Source organism: Thamnophis elegans, chromosome 16 (assembly GCF_009769535.1).
Source record: "Thamnophis elegans isolate rThaEle1 chromosome 16, rThaEle1.pri, whole genome shotgun sequence".
In the NCBI taxonomy this organism is placed as follows: Eukaryota; Metazoa; Chordata; class Lepidosauria; order Squamata; family Colubridae; genus Thamnophis; species Thamnophis elegans.
In genome coordinates, this window is record NC_045556.1 from 23,616,241 (window position 1) to 23,635,762 (window position 19,522).

Sequence of the window (19,522 nt, forward strand, 5' to 3'; positions counted from 1 at the left end):
TTTATTCTTAGATTTAAATTAGCTTTAAGTTTTTTATAGCCAGGCTCTTTTAAAACGGATAAAAATTCCTCACAGAAAGTAAACACTTTCTCTTCTGTTTCCTTCCATTTTGGAGCCGTCCCTACTTCATCAGCCTGAGGGCTGAGCTTTTAACGCCAGCTGAGAGACTTCCTCCTGCATCAATCAGGGACTTTGCGATGTCCCTGTGATCAGCAGAACGTAGTCTTCCTGTTCACCGTCTCTACGGGACGGTTTAGGTCTGATTGGGCCACCCAATGATAAAAGTATTGGCGATCTCGGAGCATCGAGATTGGGCAACCATTTCGTAGCAACGTAGGCTCCTCATTTTTTTCATGTCTTCTGATTTGTTTGTATCTAGTCTTAGGATGCTGATCTTATTTTCTAACCTGTTTTTTCATTTTGGTAGTGCATTGTTTGACTTTTTTTCTTGTTCATTGATTTTGGATCAGGCATATTTAGTTGTAAGTGCAGCCGTGCTATTCACCAGTTGGTTTCTTTCTTGCAGTGAGTTGGTATTATATTTAATACTACAGCATTGGCATTTTTAATACTTGTGCTAGCTGTTTCTTTGAAACAAGCTTCAATGCAGGCAACTGGGTTATTTTTATGCTGTTCTGGATTGCTCAATTATTATTTGTTTCAGTTCCTCTTTTTTTTTAGTTTGTTTTAGTTTGTTTTTAGGAGAAGGCAGAGAAGTCCAGTTGCTGCATGACCAATATTTCATGATTAACTGTGCCAATGACGTTCTTTCTAATACATTTTACATGAAGGTTGTTATGGTCACTCTTGTATTTAAGTGACCTGGGTTTCCATAGATAAGTGTGAAAAGCTGCTAAAGGAGAGATGGACCTCTTGATCCATTTGAGCTGAAAGTGTCTGTTAGAGAAAGAGGCCTCTTCCTTGTTTCAGTTTTCAGCTCTCCTTTATTTCCTGTGGCAGCCTCAAAAGTGTATATGAGCAGTCTAAATCCTGGAAGAGATTCTTCAGATCATGGGAAGAAGTGAAAAACTTTTACCATATAAGTTTACTACAGTTTTAACAGACTCTTTAAGATTTTGCCTACATATTCTGTAAGACTGCTGAGATGGCAAGTATTGGAGGCCAAGGGCTTCCCTGCATTTGCCCCATGGAACGTTCTTCCGTGACTCCATCATTTTGGGAAAATGCATCTGTATTTATTTGTTCTGACCTCCAATTTCTGATTGATTTCAGTGCTGTGCTTTTAGGCAGCGTTTTTCCTGTAGGTATTTTGCTTCAACTAACCATGCTTTATCACATGCCGTACTATGTAATAGTATTTTCTATGTTTAAATTGTTATCCTCTTCTGGGCAACAACAAGGTTGATTCAGTTTGAATAGAAGGATGCTGGAGAGGCTTATAAGAGCAACCATCTGCTTGCATCTTGGTGCAGTTCAGCCCATTCTGCACGAAACATTATTATTAGGCTGGCGTTTCTATATCAGCCTTTTATCACCTACCTCATGAATGTGACTCTGGGTGGTATATGGTTAAAGCCAAACAATAAAAATAGATTTCAAAATAACAATAAAAAAGAAGACACATGCATATAACCCAGGAGAGAAACAATGTAGAGCCATCTTGTGTTCTTCCTGGTCTCAGGAGATCCCCAGGCCTGTTGGAAAAAGCATGTTTTACAATCTCTCTGAAAGCCAATATGGTCAAATCTACTGTAATCTCATCTGGGGTGGGGGTGGGGGGGTGATGTTTCAAAGGAAGGTGGCATGACACAAAAGGCTCACCTCCTAGGACTCATTAGATGGAGCTCCTTAGCATGGGCCCTTCCCACTGGACCTGATGGGAGAGGGAGTTGTGAACAGAAAGAGATGTCCTCTTGTAAGGCTTCATTTGGGAGGCAGTCAGGACATGAGTCTCCTGAGCAGCCTCTTGATCCATATGGATGTAGCCAGCACACAACTCAAAGTTGTGCAAAGGCCCCCTGAGCCACGAGTGCTACCTACTTCTCAAGCAGGAGTCAGGAGTCCACAAGAGCCCTGGAGTTGCATTGTTTGAATGGAGAGGCTATCTAACCTTTACAGCATTCTCTGGGAGATTTGCCTAAAAAATAAAGCATGAGCAAGAATAAAATACAATGGAATTTTAGAAGGAGGTTTGCAATAAAAAATAGTAAAGGGAGCATGGGAATATATATTCTCTCTCTATAGACATATAGAGAAAGAGACCTGCCACCCTCAAAAAGAAAAAAAAAACAAATTAAAATAGTATGGAAATACTGCTTATGTGTTTAAATCTATTATGCTGACCAGGACTAAAGACATGGACAAATTCAACCAATTTATTTATTAAATTTAAATGCCACCCATTTCTCTATATGCTACTTAAAACAAAATAAAAGCAATATGACAAAACATTAACATTATAAATAATTATAATAGCTTAATGAGATTTTCCTGAAAAGGGGACTTGAGTAAAAACTAAAGGAACATTATTATCTTTAAAAACAAAAACTTTGTGGGGTTGTCTGATTTTAGGAATCCGTTTTGCTTCTTGTCTGTGAGGCGGAAGCAACCAGAACCACTCCTGGAGAGTCTGAACTGTAGTTTTATTGCTTGTCAAGAACCACACCAGACTTCCTGCATTCCTTTGGGAATAGAAAGATAAGGCTTCAAAGATTCTGGGCAACATCCAGCATGTGTTGCTTCCTGCACACAGTACTTTAGATTCAAAATTTGGGTCCCTCTTGGCCCCTCCCTCCAGCCTAGCTGGAGAGCACCACTAGATGAATTTGTAACTAGCTGACAAACCGTACTCAATTGGTAATCCTTACTGGAGCTAATCCACATGGGGAGAGGTGGGCAATGGGGTATCCCGGGGTTCCGTTTTAGACTCTGCTCTCTTCAGTATCTTTATAAATGACTTAGATGAAGGAATAGAAGTGGAACTCATCAAACTTGCAGATGACACTAAGCTGGCAAGAAGAGCCAACACCCCAGAAAATAAGTTTAGGATTGAAAAAAATCTTGACAGACTTGAACACTGGGCCTTACCCAACAAAATAAATGTAATGTAGAGAAAAGTAAGGTTTTTATTCTTAGGCAGGAAAAACCAAATGTACAAGTACAGATTAGGTGAAACCTGACTCCTAAACAGTCACTGTGAGTGGGACTTTGGAGTCCTAGTGGATGATCACTTAAACATGAGTCAGCTGTGTGCAGCAGCAGCCAGAAAAGCAAATGCAATCCTAAGTTGCATTAAAGAAGGGATAGAATCAAAATCATGTGAAGTATTAGTACTTTACAAAGCCTAAGCATTCTACACTTGTAATACTGCTTCCAATTTTGGTCACTACAATATAAAAAAGATAGGGGGGCTGGAGGCTAACATTAATGAAGAACAGTTGCAGGAATTGGGTATGTCTAGTTTAATGAAAAGAAGGACTAGGGGAGACATGATAGGAGTGTTCCAATATTTGAGGGGCTACAACAAAGACGAGGTCAACCTGTTTTCCAAAGCACCAGAAGGCAAGACAAGAAACAGGGAATGGAAACTAATCAAGGAGAGAAGCACCTCCTAAACTAAGGAGAAATTTCCTGACAGTGAGAACAATTAACCAGTGGAACGAGTTGCCTCCAGAAGTTGTGGGTGCTGCAACACTGGAGGTTTTTAGGAACAGATTGGATAGCCATTTGTTTGAAACGGTCTAGCAGGGGCTTGGACTAGAAGACCTGTAAGGTCCCTTCCAACTCTCTTATTCTATGTTCTGTATTCTGTGTTCTATTCCATTGTCCTGTGGGACATGGACCATGGAGTCCTTGTGATGGAAAGGTATTTTCTTCCTATTGCAGCCCCTCCAACTCCAGTGCTACTGTAATGTGTCCATACTTGACACATACAGTAGCATGTGGGGGGTTGTGTTTTATATTCTAAACTAGTTCGAGAACCTCAAAATATGATTACAGGACCCAGGTAGTTGCTGTGGTTTGATATTTCTGATCTGATGTACCTTATAAGGTCCCCACTTTTATTTGCTTGATTCTGATTAGTTCTTCACTGTTTTATGGAACACTTCCTGGGTTGTTTGGGTTGAGTAGAATTTCCATTTGCTGAAAGGTAATTATATTTTAGTTGCAAACAACGTTTAATTGTTTTAGTTTGCTTTAATGATACGTGCTATTTTTCTTTTATATTTTTATTTAAAGATTTTATATGCTACCCAATGTAATCTTTTTCTGAGTAGGATGGCCACATAAACGGTCCAAATTTTTAACTTAATTTTCAATTCAATTTAATTTTATTACAGCCTTTAGCTAGCAGATGACAGGGAAAAAAAGACAAATACATAAACAACAAATAAGTATATGTAGCAATCAGTCTTAGGGGCAGTTTGCTGGCTACTTGATATTAAATAACAGAATTTCACAGCATTGTATAGTAATAGCACTTAGACTTATATATTGCTTCATAGTGCTTTACAGAACACTCTAAGCCAGGGGTGTCAAACTCAATTTCATTGAGGGCCACATCAGGATTGTGTTTGAACTTGGGGGAGCCGGGGGGGCCTGGCCAACTTGACATCACTCCTGTCAGGGGCGACTGTGGTGGCCCGAGTGCTCTGCCAGTGAAAACAGCTTTTGGCTGCTACGGCGTCCTGCAACCCTCTGCCAGTGAAAATGGAGCTCGTGAGTTGCATTGGCAGAAGCACTGCGGGCCGGTCCTTTGCTGTTTCCAGGGCAGTCCCGTAGGCCAGTTCTAAGTACCCTGTGGGCCGGATCCTGCCTTCGGGCCTTGAGTTTGACACCCCTGCTGTAAGCGGTTTACAGAATCTGCACATGTTGTGTAAAAGACCTTATCAGGAAGTGGAAATTCAGTGTGGAAGGTATTGGATAGACCAGGGATTGGTGCTAAAAGAGCAGAAACAGATTTTGGCACAATATTGTACAAAACGTATACAGTGTCAGGAGAGATGTGATTGATTCTACTTTTTCCTTGCTGCACAGGCAGGCAACATGAGCCACAGTGAGATGCAATATCTGCTCTGTGAAATGCTGACAGGAGGGCATTACAGTGATCACCAGTAAAGGCCAGTTGGTAATTTGAATGAGTCAGTGAATAAAGATAGGGAACTATACCTCCCTAATTAATTGCTTATGCAACAGCTGGACACTCTATTCAAATTAGATTGCCACCCATTTTCAAGTAATTTTTGAGCAAACAACAATTTGCCTGAGTCCAACTTTGATGTGGCCTGGGTGATGCCGCATTTTTCCAAGTATACTGACATTTAAAACAGAATGGAGCAACCCAATGGGCTGATTGATGAATTTAAACCAATAATTAAATGTTACTTGCCAAGCTTTTGCTTTCCCTACAATCAGCCTTGCTTCTAGCCTAAGAGCCACATTTGAGATGCATTTGGAAATGTGAAATAAAGAAATGATTCCCCTGGACTAAAACTAGAATATAGACCAAGACTGGTGGCTGCCAGAAATAGTGACAGAAAGAATAGGTGTAGTGCAAGATGTTATCTAAGACTTGGGAAAGTTTCATGCTATGAGTAGATACCTACCATATTACCTTGAGTAGAGCTACTATAGAATTGCTGAGGTAATTCTTTGGGCTACCTAATCAGCCTGAGTGGCCCTCCCAGCATTGACTTGGAAAATAATTCCAAAATGCTTGAAACATTGTTTTTATTTTTTCCTGAGTTTCCACATCTCAAAGGATAGATTTTTCTTCCATGCTCTTCTTAGAGTAGTATTAGAATTAGCTTTGCAAAGCCTTTAGCTAATGCAATCCTAAGTTGCATTAACAGAAGGATACAATCAAAATCAAGTGAGGTACTAATACCACTATAAAGCCTTATTAAGACCACACCTAGAATTCTGCATCCAGTTTTGGTCACCACGTTATAAAAAGGATGTTGAGATTCTTTCTAGAGTGCAGAGAAGAGCAACCAGGATGATTTGGGGACTGGAGGCTAAAACATATGATGAACGGTTGCAGTAAATGGACATGGCTAGTGTAGGGAAGAGAAGGACAGGGAAGACAGGATAGTAGTCTTCACAGAGAGAAGGGGATCAAGCTGTTTTCCAAGGCACCCGGCCTACAGTGGTTGTGGGAACTTCATCACCGGAGGCTTTCAAGAAGAGACTGTGGTGTAGGGTCTCCTGCTTGGGCAGGAGGGGGGGGGTTGGAGTAGATGACCTACCAGGTCCCTTCCAACTCTGTTAATCTGTATCTGTATTAGAGAAGTAAGCAGTATATACCGTATTTTTGGAGTATAAGACGCACCGGAGTGTAAGACGCACCAAAGTTTTGAAGAGGCAATTTTTTTAAAAAAGTAGGTAGGTAGATAGAGGGAGAGAAAGAGAGAGAGAAATACAGTAGGTAGGTAGGGAGAGAGAGAGTAGGTAGGTAGGTAGGTAGATAAAGGGATAGAGAGAGAAATAGAGAGAGAGAGAGTGTATGTGTAGGCAGGTAGATAGGTAGAGGGATAGAGAGAGAGAAATAGAAAGAGATAGAAATACAGTAGGTAGGGAGAGAGAGAGAGAGTGTGTAGGTAGGTAGGTAGAGTGATAGAGAGAGAGAAACAGAGAAATACAGTAGATAGGGAGAGAGAGTAGGTAGGTAGGTAGGGAAAGAGAGAGAGAAATTAGGTAGGGAGAGAGAGAGAGAGTAGGTAGGTAGGTAGGTAGGTAGATAGATAAAGGGATAGAGAGGGGAGAAATAGAGAGAGAAGAAAATACAGTAAGTAGGGAGAGAGTGTGTGTGTAGGTAGGTAGAGGGATAGAGAGAGAGAAATAGAGAGAGAAATACAGTAGGTAGATAGGTGTTTCTTCTGGCACAGCACTTGATCAATATAATTATCATCAACCAGTTAAAAAGCTTTCCAAAAGGAAAAAAAAAGTTTTTGCACTCTGCAAACATCCCCAAAACGGGCCTGTTTTTTGTCAAAAAAATTGCATGCCTAGCCTTATGGAGGCTTTTAGAGTGCTGCCGGGGGGGGGGGGGGGAATCGGCCCGTTGCTCATTTCTGTCCTCTCCAGCCCCCAGGAACACTCTGGAAGCACTCCTAAAGGCTATGCACGGCCATTTTGGTGAAGTGCTGGGGCTTCAGGAGGCAAAAAATGCTGTATTCACTGTATAAGACGCACCCAGATTTTCAGCCTCTTTTTTGAGGAAAAAAGGTGCGTCTTATACTTCGAAAAATACAGTATATTTTAAATAAATAAATGAGAGAACTAAACAAAGCAGATTGAACCAGTTTGAGGCAGTGGTTAAGGACACCAGCTAGAAACAGAGACCGAGTTCTAGTTCTGCTTTGGTGCTAAGACAGCTGGGTGACCTTGGGCCAGTCATTTTCAGCCTGAGGAAGGAGGCCATGGCAAAGCATATCTGAAAACTTGCCAATAAAACTGTGGGAATGAATCTAGGCAGTCATTGGGAGTTGAGACTTGAAGGCCGAAAAATAAAAAATGAAGCAGATGGAAATCATCAGATACTTTGCCGCCATCTCCATTTGGCTTCATCTGCTAAGAAGGTGAAACTTGTCCAGAACAGATAAAGACAGCAGAAGACGTGAGGTGACTCTGCAGCTGAATAATGCAATTAGTCCAACGCGGAATTGCATATTGCAGCTAAACAGGAAATGCTTACTGGATAATTTTTACTTTAAAAGGTGCTGACAGCATGCAACAAGTAATATTGCAACTAGCTGAAAGGATTAGTTAATATAACTGACAGTTTTAATAGTCTGCCTTCTTTCTTGCTTCCCTCCAATTTGTTTGCTTCAGTATACAAAACATTTTCTTATGACTCATTGAATAAAATGAGTTTCCTTAAAAACAACAACTTTGCTAACCGTGGAGATTCCCATTCATAATCAGTGATGTCCTGATAGGTGGGACATGATTGGAAAAATCTAGATTCTTTTCAGTCGGGTTTCAGGCCTGGTTACAGCACGGAAACTGCTTTGGTCGCGCTGATCGATGATCTCTGGCGGGCCAGGGATAGGGGTCACCCCTCTATCCTTGTGCTTCTTGACCTCTCAGCGGCCTTCGATACCATCGACCATGGTATCCTTCTGCGACGGTTGCGAGAGGTGGGGGTGGGAGGCACCGTTTTGCGGTGGTTCTCCTCCTACCTCTCGGACAGGTCGCAGTCGGTGTTGGTCGGAGGGCAGAGATTGACCCCAAGGCCCCTCAAGTATGGGGTGCCACAGGGTTCGGTCCTGTCCCCCCTCCTATTTAACATTTACATGAAGCCGCTGGGTGAGATCATACACCGGCACGGGATTAAGTATCACCAATATGCAGACGATACGCAGCTGTATCTGTCTGCCCCGTGCCAACTCAGCGAAGCAGTAGACCTTTGCCCAGGTCCGCCTGGTGCACCAATTGCGACCCTACCTGGATCGGGAGGCCCTTCAGACGGTCACTCACACCCTTGTGACCTCAAACTGGATTATTGTAATGCACTCTACATGGGGCTGCCCTTGAAGAGTGTTCGAAGACTCCAATTAGTCCAGAATGCAGCCGCGCGAGCGATTGTGGGTGCACCAAGGTACACCCACGTTACACCTATCCTCCATGAGCTGCACTGGCTACCTATCAGTCTCCGAATCCGCTTCAAGGTGCTGGTCGCTACCTATAAAGCCCTACATGGCATCGGACCTGGGTACCTGAGAGACCACCTCCTGCCGATTACCTCTCTCAGACCAATTAGATTGCACAGGTTAGGTCTCCTCCGGATTCCATCTGCCAGCCAATGTCGGCTGGCGACTCCCCGGGGGAGAGCCTTCTCTGTTGCAGCTCCGGCCCTCTGGAACGAGCTCCCTGTTGAGATCCAGACCCTTACTACCCTCCCGGCCTTCTGCAAATCCACCAAGTCCTGGCTGTTCCAGCAGGCTGGGGGGAGCTGAGAAGCATCTACCTCCACGGAAATTGTGAATGTTGGTTTTGTTTTTAATATGTTGTCTTTGTCTCGTTCCCCCCTTCCCTTGTCTTTTGTGAGCCGCCCGGAGTCCTCCGGGAGTGGGCGGCATACAAGACAAACAAACAAACAAATAAATAAATAAATAAAATGCCTAGAGTTAAATCTCAGATGGGAGTGAAAGTTGACATTTTCGCTAAGAACTGGAGCCTAGAATTGGGCAGTGCTTCAAATTCAACTTTGGAGCATACAATTAGGCAGAAGTCTGTGGCTCATTATAGCAGGCATTTTTTTCTGACTTTTCATGAGAAAAAGACATCTTTGGTTTAAGGAAAATATTTGTATTATATGTGTACAATCATCCTGGATTTGTTATCCCAAGTTCATTTACATAATATTTTTTGAAAAAGTGATTGATGTCTACCATGCATTCCAGACTGATGTTCTTAGGTAGGAAAAATTAGATATACAGGTACAAGGTAGGTGATGCCTGGCTCAGCAGGAGTACTTGTGAGAAGACTTGGGTATCTATACCAAGATTAAGCATAAGCCAGCAGTGTATTACAGTTGTCAAGTCGTGGACTGTATCAACAGAGGTTTAATGTTGAACTTACGAAAAAGGATAGTTTTGCTCTGTGCTGCACTGGTTAGATTTCATGCGGAATACAGTGTCCAGTTTTGATTGCCACCATACAAGAAGGATGCTGAGAAACGAGAAAGAATCAAGAGGAGAGCAGGAAAGAGGGTGAAGTCTTGGAAGCTACTTATACTTCCTTTATTGAGTAGAGCAGGCTGAGAATCCTTAGGTAGGAAGTTTTACAGAGGAAGATCCAAGCTCCAGTTCTATGATTTTATGATTCAAACACAGTTTTCACTATAAATAATGAGGAAAATACCGTATTTTCCCCAAAATAAGACAGGGTATTATTTTCTTTTGACCCATGAAATAAGCACTTGGCCTTATTTTCGGGGAGGTCTTATTATTTTTGAGGTGCAGGAAGCAGCGAGTGTGGTCACCAGGGCTACTGCTGTGTTGCAATATTTCCAGAGAGGGCTTATTTTGGTGGAGGGCTTATTTTGGTGCATGCGCTCAAAAGCCTGATTGGGCTTATTATCCAGGGAGGTCTTATTTACAGGGAAACTGTCGAAGAAGCTATAAATCATATGAATCTGTTATTTTGTATTCTATATATGCAAAATATAAAGAATTCCCAATGGTGATATTTAAGGGTAGCAATTTGATATAATTTGCAATTTCTGTCTTGGGCAGTTAACATGAAGGGGGTTTTTTCCTTTCAGTTTGTAGTGTACATTATCTTTAGTGCCTGAAAAAAGTGCATAGAGGCTTTTTAATTTCCTAAGGTGAATGTTGCATTTTGAACAATAACTATCTTTAACGTGGACTGTTCATAGTAAATCACTGCTATAGATTGGCATTTGTGTTTTTGGGGTTGTGTTTGAACTGTGGGTAGTTCTTTCAGCAGGCTGCGTTGGACAGATGGAAATTGAGGCTTTAAGCTTGTCTAGCTCCAGCACTCTGTTGCCAATTTGTTATAGAAGAGTTTGAGTTTCATTTTCTCCAAATTATTAGTCATATTGGTTTCTCCCCTTTTCCTTTTATTTATTATATGTATGCACTGCCAGTTTAAACTGATTCACAGAACTTCTTTAGATAATGAAATATAGACAGCCAACCTTTTAAAAGCATTGTCTCTCTTTTTTTCTATGACCCTGTAATCCCTTATTTCGGTGTAGTCAGGAGAGGGGAACTAGATGGAGCTGAGCGTTTACTGATCGGATGCCCTCCCTGACGCTGCAGGGAGTTCTCTCTTTGCGCCCTAGAAGAAAAATACCTACCTAGGATTGAACTCTCCACCTTTCGAGTGGGAGGCAAGCATCTTCACCTTTAGACTACTATGGCTGCTCTTTGAAAAACATTTCCTGAGGTGTCCCGTATATGTGAAAGGAAATGTCTCTCTTTGATATGCATAATATGTGATTCTTCCATGATTGTGTTCTTGCAAATAGCTAAGATTTGCTTAAGCAGGGCATTTTAGTGTGGACGACATCCACAAACATTTCCCTCCTGACAGTAGGAGTAGTTCTCAATTTAAAACCATAATTGAGTCCAGAATCACAGTTGTTAGGTAAGATGTGGCATGATGCTCAGTTTGATTATTTGTGGTCTTTAGGGGCTTATAAAAAAAGCTACCTGGAGGACTCCCCTCCGTTCGCAGAAGGGAAGTCCTTTGGCAGGATGCAGGAATAAAGCTGAGAGCATCAGGGTCTGGGTTCCGTTTCTGCACCCCATGGCAGGATGTCAGCACTCCTTTGTTGTGCACAAGGGACTTCCTTTGCCAGGTGCTCAAATAATCAGGATCTCTGAGCTCTGTTTTTCCACCCCACCAAAGGAGTTCTCTCTCTCTCCCTCTCCCTCTCTCCCTCTCCCTCTCTCTCCCTCTCTCTCTCTCTCTCTCTCTCTCTCTCTCTCTCGTTCTCTCCCCTCTCCCTCTCTCCCTCCCCCTCCTCTCACACACACATACACCAGACAGGCAGCTTTTTTCAGGGAGGGGAGGGTTGCCACTTGCAGCTTTCCTGCTGGCTTCCCAATTTACTTTTGGGGGAAGCTGCTGGAGAAGATTGCATAATCACCGGGCGTTTGGCAAGAAGTTGTAAGTTGAAACACGTTGCCAAGCATCCAGATTGTGATCATGTGACTAGGAGGGCAGGAAATTTTTTGACAGCCAGAATGCTTTATGTGCTATTAAGTACCCTTTCGGAGGCCATTGTAATGGTCATTAAAAGACAGGTCATAAGTTGAAGATGGTCTGCAATGCAAAAGTTTTAGAGATCACTAAAGCATCTAGACTAAATATGTGAAAACACAAGATATTTTAATGGAATATGCTGCCATTTCTCCATTTTAGGTAACCCAGATTGTTTAACATTAAGTAAAATGGCTTAAAAACATGATTGTCAATAGATGATTAAAAGGACAATATTCCTACTTACCCCCAAAGTTTACCTACTATTTTCAGAGATTGTCCCATGGGGTCAGTTTTTTAAGGGTTGAACTGATCTATGTTTTGGAGCCTTCTGTGCTGATATTACAGCAGAATGAATATCTTCCAGAGACCTCAATTGTGAGATCCAGGGAGTTGCACAATCACTTTCTAATTGTGTCCTTAGTGTTGATTTTTTTCTTTCTGCAAAGAAGTTGGAAGTCAAAAGTGATTTCACTTAGTGATAAAACGAAAAAAAAATTTCATAATATGCTGACTGTAATTTGGGTGCGGGAAATCTAGAGATTTCCAGAACAATTTCTTAACGTTTTATTAATCTGCTTAAAACAATTCAAAAGTTATAAAAGTAATGACACTTTGAAGTTAATCAAGGTGTCATTACCTCAATAGCTTTTAAATGACAAAATAAAGTTAATCAAATAAGGTTCATTTTTACAGCATTCATATTTCAATAAACTCAACAGATTTTTAGCCATTTTAAAGAGAACAGGCTTGGGAACAGGTTAATTTTTCTGTAGTTCTAGGGGGGAAAAGTAAGCTTATGTTTTTTGAAAAATTTAAATAAAATAGTATGAAAAAAGTAAAAAGAAACTTCTATAAATTATCCGTCCATAAAATTGATTCAGGTGTTCAGATTCCTCAGCATTGTAAGCAAAGATCTGAGTTCAAGCAGATGAAATGCTGCTAATCTCTCAATTTGGTGAGTGACTCTTTAGGGAAGAGCATCGCTCAGCACTCATCTCTGCTGCAGCTTCCTCTTTTTCGGATGGGCGGTATAGACAGGATACAGCAGGCAATCTGAAGAGAAAACAAAGCGACATTATAAATTATTTAATGACATATGATATGGTAAACAGTGGAATTGCAGTAGATAATTTCATTTCATTTCCTTACTTAGTTTCTCCTTTTCGTGTGTGTAACTTTCAAGTGAATTTTTGACTCCTAGTTGAATCCCTGAAGTTCTCCTGGCAAGGTCTTCCAGAAGTGCTAGCCATTGCTTGCTTTATAGGGCTGAGAGAGAGGGACTGGCCCAAGGTCACTCAACTAGTTTCCTGCCTAAGGCAGGACTACAAGTCACAGTCTCACAGTTTCTAGCCTGCTGCCTTAAACACTACATCAATCACTTTCACATTTCTATCTTACTGCAGAGACTACATTTTTGTCTTCTAGTATCATTTAACAACAGGTAATCCTCAATTTATGACTGTAATTGAGCGCAGAATTTTAGTCTTAAATTGCAACAGTTCTAAAGTGGGTTATCATGTGACTGCACACAATTTTACAACTTTTTTGTGGCAATTGTAAAGCAAACGCCATGGGTATTAAGCTAACTCATTGTTCATTTTGGGGTGATTTTTGCTGGAACCTGGAAGTAAACATCAGTTTCTAGCAGAAATATCATAAATTGTGGTCACGTGACTACAGGGTTCTGCAAACAGCCATACATTCAGTGTGGTGGCTGAGCACCCAGAATGTGGTCATGTGACCACAGGAGCGGGGTAGACATCAGCACTTCTCATTTGGCTCATAAGTCTCATTTTCAGGTTCCTTGTAATTTCAGACACTTGTTAAGCGATCGGTTGTAAGATCATTACTTGTATCTGATTGTCGCTTTCTTGCTTTTTCTAGTAGGTCTTTAATTTAAATAATTTTGTTAACTTTCACAGAGGATATCCCAAGAGGATATTAAATGTTTTCTTATTCTGCCCTATGTACTCTAGAAATGACATGATTTGGGATGTAGTAATTTATTACCAGATTCTTAGGCTCTTACTTCATATATTTTTGTTCCAGACTGAATAACATATTGCTTGTTTGTGTAAGACAAGCATCGGGGGGTTTTACTTATTTTTATTCTATAATTTTCCCCACACATACAATATTATCGTCAGTGGTTTTGGCAGAGTTGCAGGCATGCCACTCATTTGATGTTAAAAGGACCCTCCTCAAACATTGCCCATAATATGTATTATTTCTGAAATGTATTATGAGATCAAGAGAAAACATGCTCCTTAATTAAGTTCTGAACTCATGATTGAGAAGGGTTTTCCCCCCAATGCAGAACAACAACATCAATAATAATGATGATGATAAAATGGTGATGAATGTATGTTCGGTGGAGCAAAGTTATGCGTTGCTTGATTGTCTCTCTAGGGTTAACTACTCTCTCATGTTCACAGACAGCTCTGATTGAATAACTGTTGTCTTGCCTTTTTGTTTGTCTTCAAGCAAATGGTGATGAGCCTCCGAGTCTCTGAGCTGCAGGTGCTTTTGGGTTACGCAGGAAGAAATAAGCACGGCCGCAAACACGAACTCCTTACCAAAGCACTTCATTTGCTCAAGGCTGGCTGCAGTCCTGCTGTCCAAATGAAAATCAAAGAACTTTACAGGAGGCGGTTCCCGCAAAAAATAATAACCTCTGCAGACTTGTCCATCCCAAGCGTCCACTCAACGTCCATGTCAAGTCCTTTGTCCTCCTCTACCATTCCACAACTTGCTTTCGATGGCCACCCGGCAACCTCGCCGTTACTTCCTGTTTCTCTCCTGGGACCTAAACATGAACTGGACCTGCCCCATCTGACCTCAGCACTCCACCCAGTCCATCCAGACATAAAGCTTCAGAAGTTGCCATTTTATGACTTGTTGGATGAACTGATAAAACCAACCAGTCTAGGTAAGGGAACAATATTGTCACTTTTATGAATGCATTCATTATATGCATGAGGATGTAAGTAATACATTTAAGGATTTCATACTTTTCCTCCTTGACAACTCTCAACTTACAGATTGAAAGCTTCTTACTTCCAGTTTGGATGGAAGCGATTTCTTGACTTTTAAAGATGGACTGAGTTGTGGGTGCTATATTTACAGTTATTGAAAGAAATTTAGGTGGAGTGAACATGGTATGGATACAAACAAATATGGCCAGAATATGTAATTGTAAACTGTCGAATTATTCTTCAGTAGAAAACAATCTTACTAGAGATTATTTTATTAAATAAGTCATTGGACCATCATTGCAGAATGCTTCTTACTAATAAAAAAAGTTTAAGACCCAACCTACAAATTTTAAACATGTATTTTGGAATTCCAGAAATTTTTGGTTAACAATGTGGCACTTTTTTTTTGCTAACGTAAGCAATCAAAATGACAAAATTTTGAAAAAGTTGAAAGCTTAAAATTTAATTTATTTTGCACCATGGGAATTATCAGTTCACCAGAATGTTTTATTAGCCATATTGTTACATACAAACAAAATTTGGGCTAACATAGTTTCCAAAAATCTTTTGGGCTCAGAAAGGAAGGAAAATCTGTTAATAGACTTTACTAATTTTAAAGACTATTTTCCTTAATGTATTTTCTCTTAATTTTGAACTAATATATAAAGATGCTAAAATACAAGATTTCTATTAATTTTTCCTAAATGCATTAGACTAAAATTTGATTGGAAACTATAGGGATTGTAGTCCAGTGTGTCCAGAACCACAAGACTGAGAAATGATGAATACTTTATTTGTTGATTATGGTAGTCAGTGAGCAGGTATATGACAAACTACGTAGACAATGTAACAAATAAAATAAACTACAAATAATCAAACTAGAGAGTGTGACAAATACAGAAGCTAACTAAAATATATTACTGGCTAGGGCCTAAAATCAAATAAAATTATTTATCAAGTACAGCCATAAAATAAAATGAAATGTTAGTTACAGTTGAGAGCAATTTAGGCATACGTATTTTAGCTGTAAACATAAAAAAGAGATGTTTGATCATTAAAAAGGTTGCAAAATGAGACAATTGGCCATCTAGAAGATGCTAAAAATCTTATAGCTGGTCCGATGTGCCAAATGTGAGCTGAGGGCAGAATCTCTTAGCTGCAGAACCAAATGTAGCTGTCGGGCAACATTTCAGGAGTCTAACAGAAGAAGTAAGATATATAGTATAAGCTTTGGGAGGGGTGAAATTAGGGTGGGACATTTGTTATTATTATTATACATGATTCATGTTTTGAAATGTCTGAGAGCCACCTGCCTTATATGAAGGAGTCCAACTGACTTATCCATCGTCCTGTGGCTTTCTGGGTGTTTCAGGAGGATTATATTGATGTGAAGCTTTTCAGATCCTAAAAGAATCGGTCTCTCCAATGTTGCAAATCATTAGCCGATTTCATGTATATTTATGTAATATTCAGCTCTCTCACTATTTCCTTTTCAATTAGGAAGAGGGGATAAATTGAGCTTTTCAATCCCTAATGAATTCTGGTCAGAAACACAGAGTAAGGTGGTAATGTAATATTGCAAAGCCCAAATAATTCCTGCCCAAGAGAACTTTCCAAAGTCCTAACACAGCCTTTAATGGCTTTCTTGAAAGAGATTACTTACCAGCACTTGAAATGATGTTTCTGAAAAAACAGAAGTGCAGATAAATGTTTTTGAGAATTAACATGCCTTGGGGTATGTTAAAATGCAGTGGTACCATAGTTAATTGTTCAAGGCTAATTGTTAAATCCTGTTAATGTATTACATTAACTCAAAAGCATCTGCTGAAGTCTCTTTTGTGTTTGGAGTTTGCTTACATTTTTTTTTAATGTTTGTTCAAACTCTGAAGGGCTGATGCAAATTCCAGTTAGTTGTGACTCTTCCTGTTTGGATTACAGCCAGCCCTGCTGAGTCTCTGGCTTTTTTCTTTCCTCTCTTCAGGGCCCCTAATAGACATTTGGGTTTCCACATTTGCAGTATTGCTATCATTTTGAGGGCTTGTTGAAAAGAACCAGAAGTGGCTTTCTGCCCCTTGAGAAGTAGATGTCCTCTTGCTGTTACTCCTGAGATACATACGTTCTTCTGTCGATGGAAATAAATTCACGGACAAGAATTTTTCTCTGAAACTATACGGTTGCAGTTGTTAATGATTCGAGGACTTTAAATGTTTTTTTAAGATCAGCAAAAATAATTTTGTCAGCGTCTTTTAAAATCACGAGGAACAAGTTTAGTTTATGTTTCTGGCTGATAATTTTGAATAAATTGTTAGCTTAGAAAGGAAATGTTCAGTGGGAACACTTTTATTTTAATTTTAAATATCGAGCCAATTCTTCTGCAGTTTTTGATGCCTTTCAATATTGAAACGAGAATGATTTATGAATTTTAAAAATGGACCATTTTATCTTTTAGTATTATAAAATGACATGAGGTTAATTCCCTGCTAATCCTGGATTCAGATTTTATCTATAATAATTTCCAGCATCAAATTGTCTTCTGGCCCCCACTGAGCCAGCCAGAAATGAAAACTGAAAAGAAATCAAATTCTAAGATATTATTTGAAGGGAGGATCACAATGAAGGAATATAAAGATGCTTTATTTTGTGACATGGGCAGCATGTAATATATAAATATTTTATCAAGGTTAAAACAAATACTGTATATTTTAGACTATAAGATTCACTCCCCCCTCAAAAAAAGTAGATGGAAATGTCTGTGCGTCTTATAGATTGAATGTTGCTGAAGCCACGCCCACTCGCTGGTCCCCACCCACCAGCCTCTGCCTCCCAGCAACTTGCCTCCTTGCAGCAAACAGCTGGTCAGCTTCAGCACAGCCTGATTTAGCAGGAGCACCTGATTGGCAGTTGGATTGGCCTCCCAGAATATCAATGATCAGCTGTTCCAGCCCACGGGGATCACGGACGCCTATTGCTGCCAGGCACCCCATTTTTGGCCTCCACATGTCCTGTTTTCAACCTCTGCACATCCTGTTTTCGGCCTGTTCCAGGCGGCAGGGATTGCCTCTGCTGCTAATCCCTGCCGCCTGGAATGGTCTGAAAACGGGACACGTGGAGAAACAGCTCCAGCCTGGAACAGCTGATCATCGGTATTCCGGGAAGCCGATTCAACCGTCAATCAGCTGCTCATGCTAAATCAGGCTGTGCTGAAGCTAAGCAGGCTGTTTGCTGTTTTCTACAAGGTGGCAAATTGCTGGGAGGCAGAGGCAGATTTTTTTCCTTGCTTTCCTCTCCAAAGCTAGGTGCATCTTATCGTCCAGAGCGCCTTAAAGTCTGAAAAATACAGTATGTTGTTTTCTCTGGAATCCCTCAATAGACTCTGGCTGACATAGGGACTGAAATGAGGAGATTTGAAGTATTTGTTTATATATAAGAGGCAGGAAACAGGAAGAAGACGTAGCATTTTAAGAGAAGATATTAAGTTATTAAAATAGTTTATACTTCTTGTGATTGGGGGAAAGACATTTCTTTATATATTTCTTTTCTTTACTACTGTATATTTCTTTTCTATTCTTTCTTTCTTTTTTCTTTTCTATTCTTTCTTTCTTTTTTCTTTTATGTACCTTCTGTGATTCTGTGAAACTTTATGCACCAAATTCAAATGTTTGGATTTGAGAGACCAAAGTAACTATAAAAATGCCATTCATTATGTGTGTACACACACACACACACACACATACACACACACACACAAAACCAGGTCAGCTGGATTGATGAATACACAAATAATTTTTTGAAGCTCAAAAGAATATTTCATGTAAGATTAGAAAACTAATGAGACACATGGTCTTGAGTCAAGTTTGGTTACCGTGGCTCAACTCTTGTCTCCCAAGATCAAAATTTTTTTGCATCCCGTTCTTTGCAGTTGAATATGTTTTGGAATGAAAAATCCAGATTCAAATCAGAAAAAAAACATTGTTATAAGAAAGCTTACCAGGGATGGCCTGAAATACAATTGTAGGACAGAAGTGGATTGTTGATACTGCACATATATAAATCTCCTAGCCGTTTTTTTTTGGGGGGGGGGCTGAGCTGCATTTCATTCAATAACCTCCCCCCCCAGTCTCCCCCCCCCCCCCCGTTTTTCTTCACACAGCCACCTCCTGGGAATGAGAAATCCCCATTTCTCAGAAGTCTGAATTACTTGGAACTGAAGGATTCAAGCTGAAGGCTACAGGTTCTGAAGAACTGCTGGAAATACCTTTAAGAGGCCTTCAGCTCCAAACGCTGCTGGGGTGGGACTTAGGGCAGGAGCCCCCAACCCCTGGCATGCCAGAAATCTGGCCACACAAACTAGTGAAGCTCCATCCACAGGATGCAGGCAGCACACAAAACCACACCCCTTCCGGTCCATGGTAAACCTCTCTCCACGGAACTGGTCCCTGTTGCCCAAAAGGTTGGGGGCCACTGCTGCAGGGTGAAAGGAATGGAATCCTTCTGACAGGATTCAGTCCTGTTCTAAGTAGACATATTGTTTTCTCTAGCAAATCCAGGCTTTGAGACCCCCTAAAACCCGTGACCTATTCTTTGAAATGCAAAAAATGATTATTTTTATTAACTATAAACAATTAGCAAACATCTGCTTTAATTTAATGTATTAGTAAGCAAATTGTAGCTTTCCTTAACCAATGTAGCAATTTATTAGGAGAATTAAAAAAAAAACATTTCCAAAGGTGGAATTTTCAGGAATGTAAAAATTTAATTGAAAGGACTTGCTGCTTGCTTCTCTGAAATATGGAGCTCCAGAAATATAGTAATGGTAGAGTCACTTGTTTGCATGGGGCCTGTGTAGA

At 40.4% G+C, this 19,522-nt stretch overlaps 1 protein-coding gene across 2 annotated transcripts in view; it reads left to right on the forward strand.

The window, feature by feature from the left end:
* The window catches only part of PIAS1 (protein inhibitor of activated STAT 1), an 81,352-nt gene that overhangs the window by 36,480 nt on the left and 25,350 nt on the right, over positions 1–19,522 (forward strand). For both annotated transcript variants that reach the window (XM_032232689.1, XM_032232688.1), the window contains exon 2: positions 14,185–14,629. In XM_032232689.1, coding sequence (XP_032088580.1) covers positions 14,185–14,629 — 445 coding nt within the window. The remainder of the gene's footprint in view (positions 1–14,184; positions 14,630–19,522) is intronic.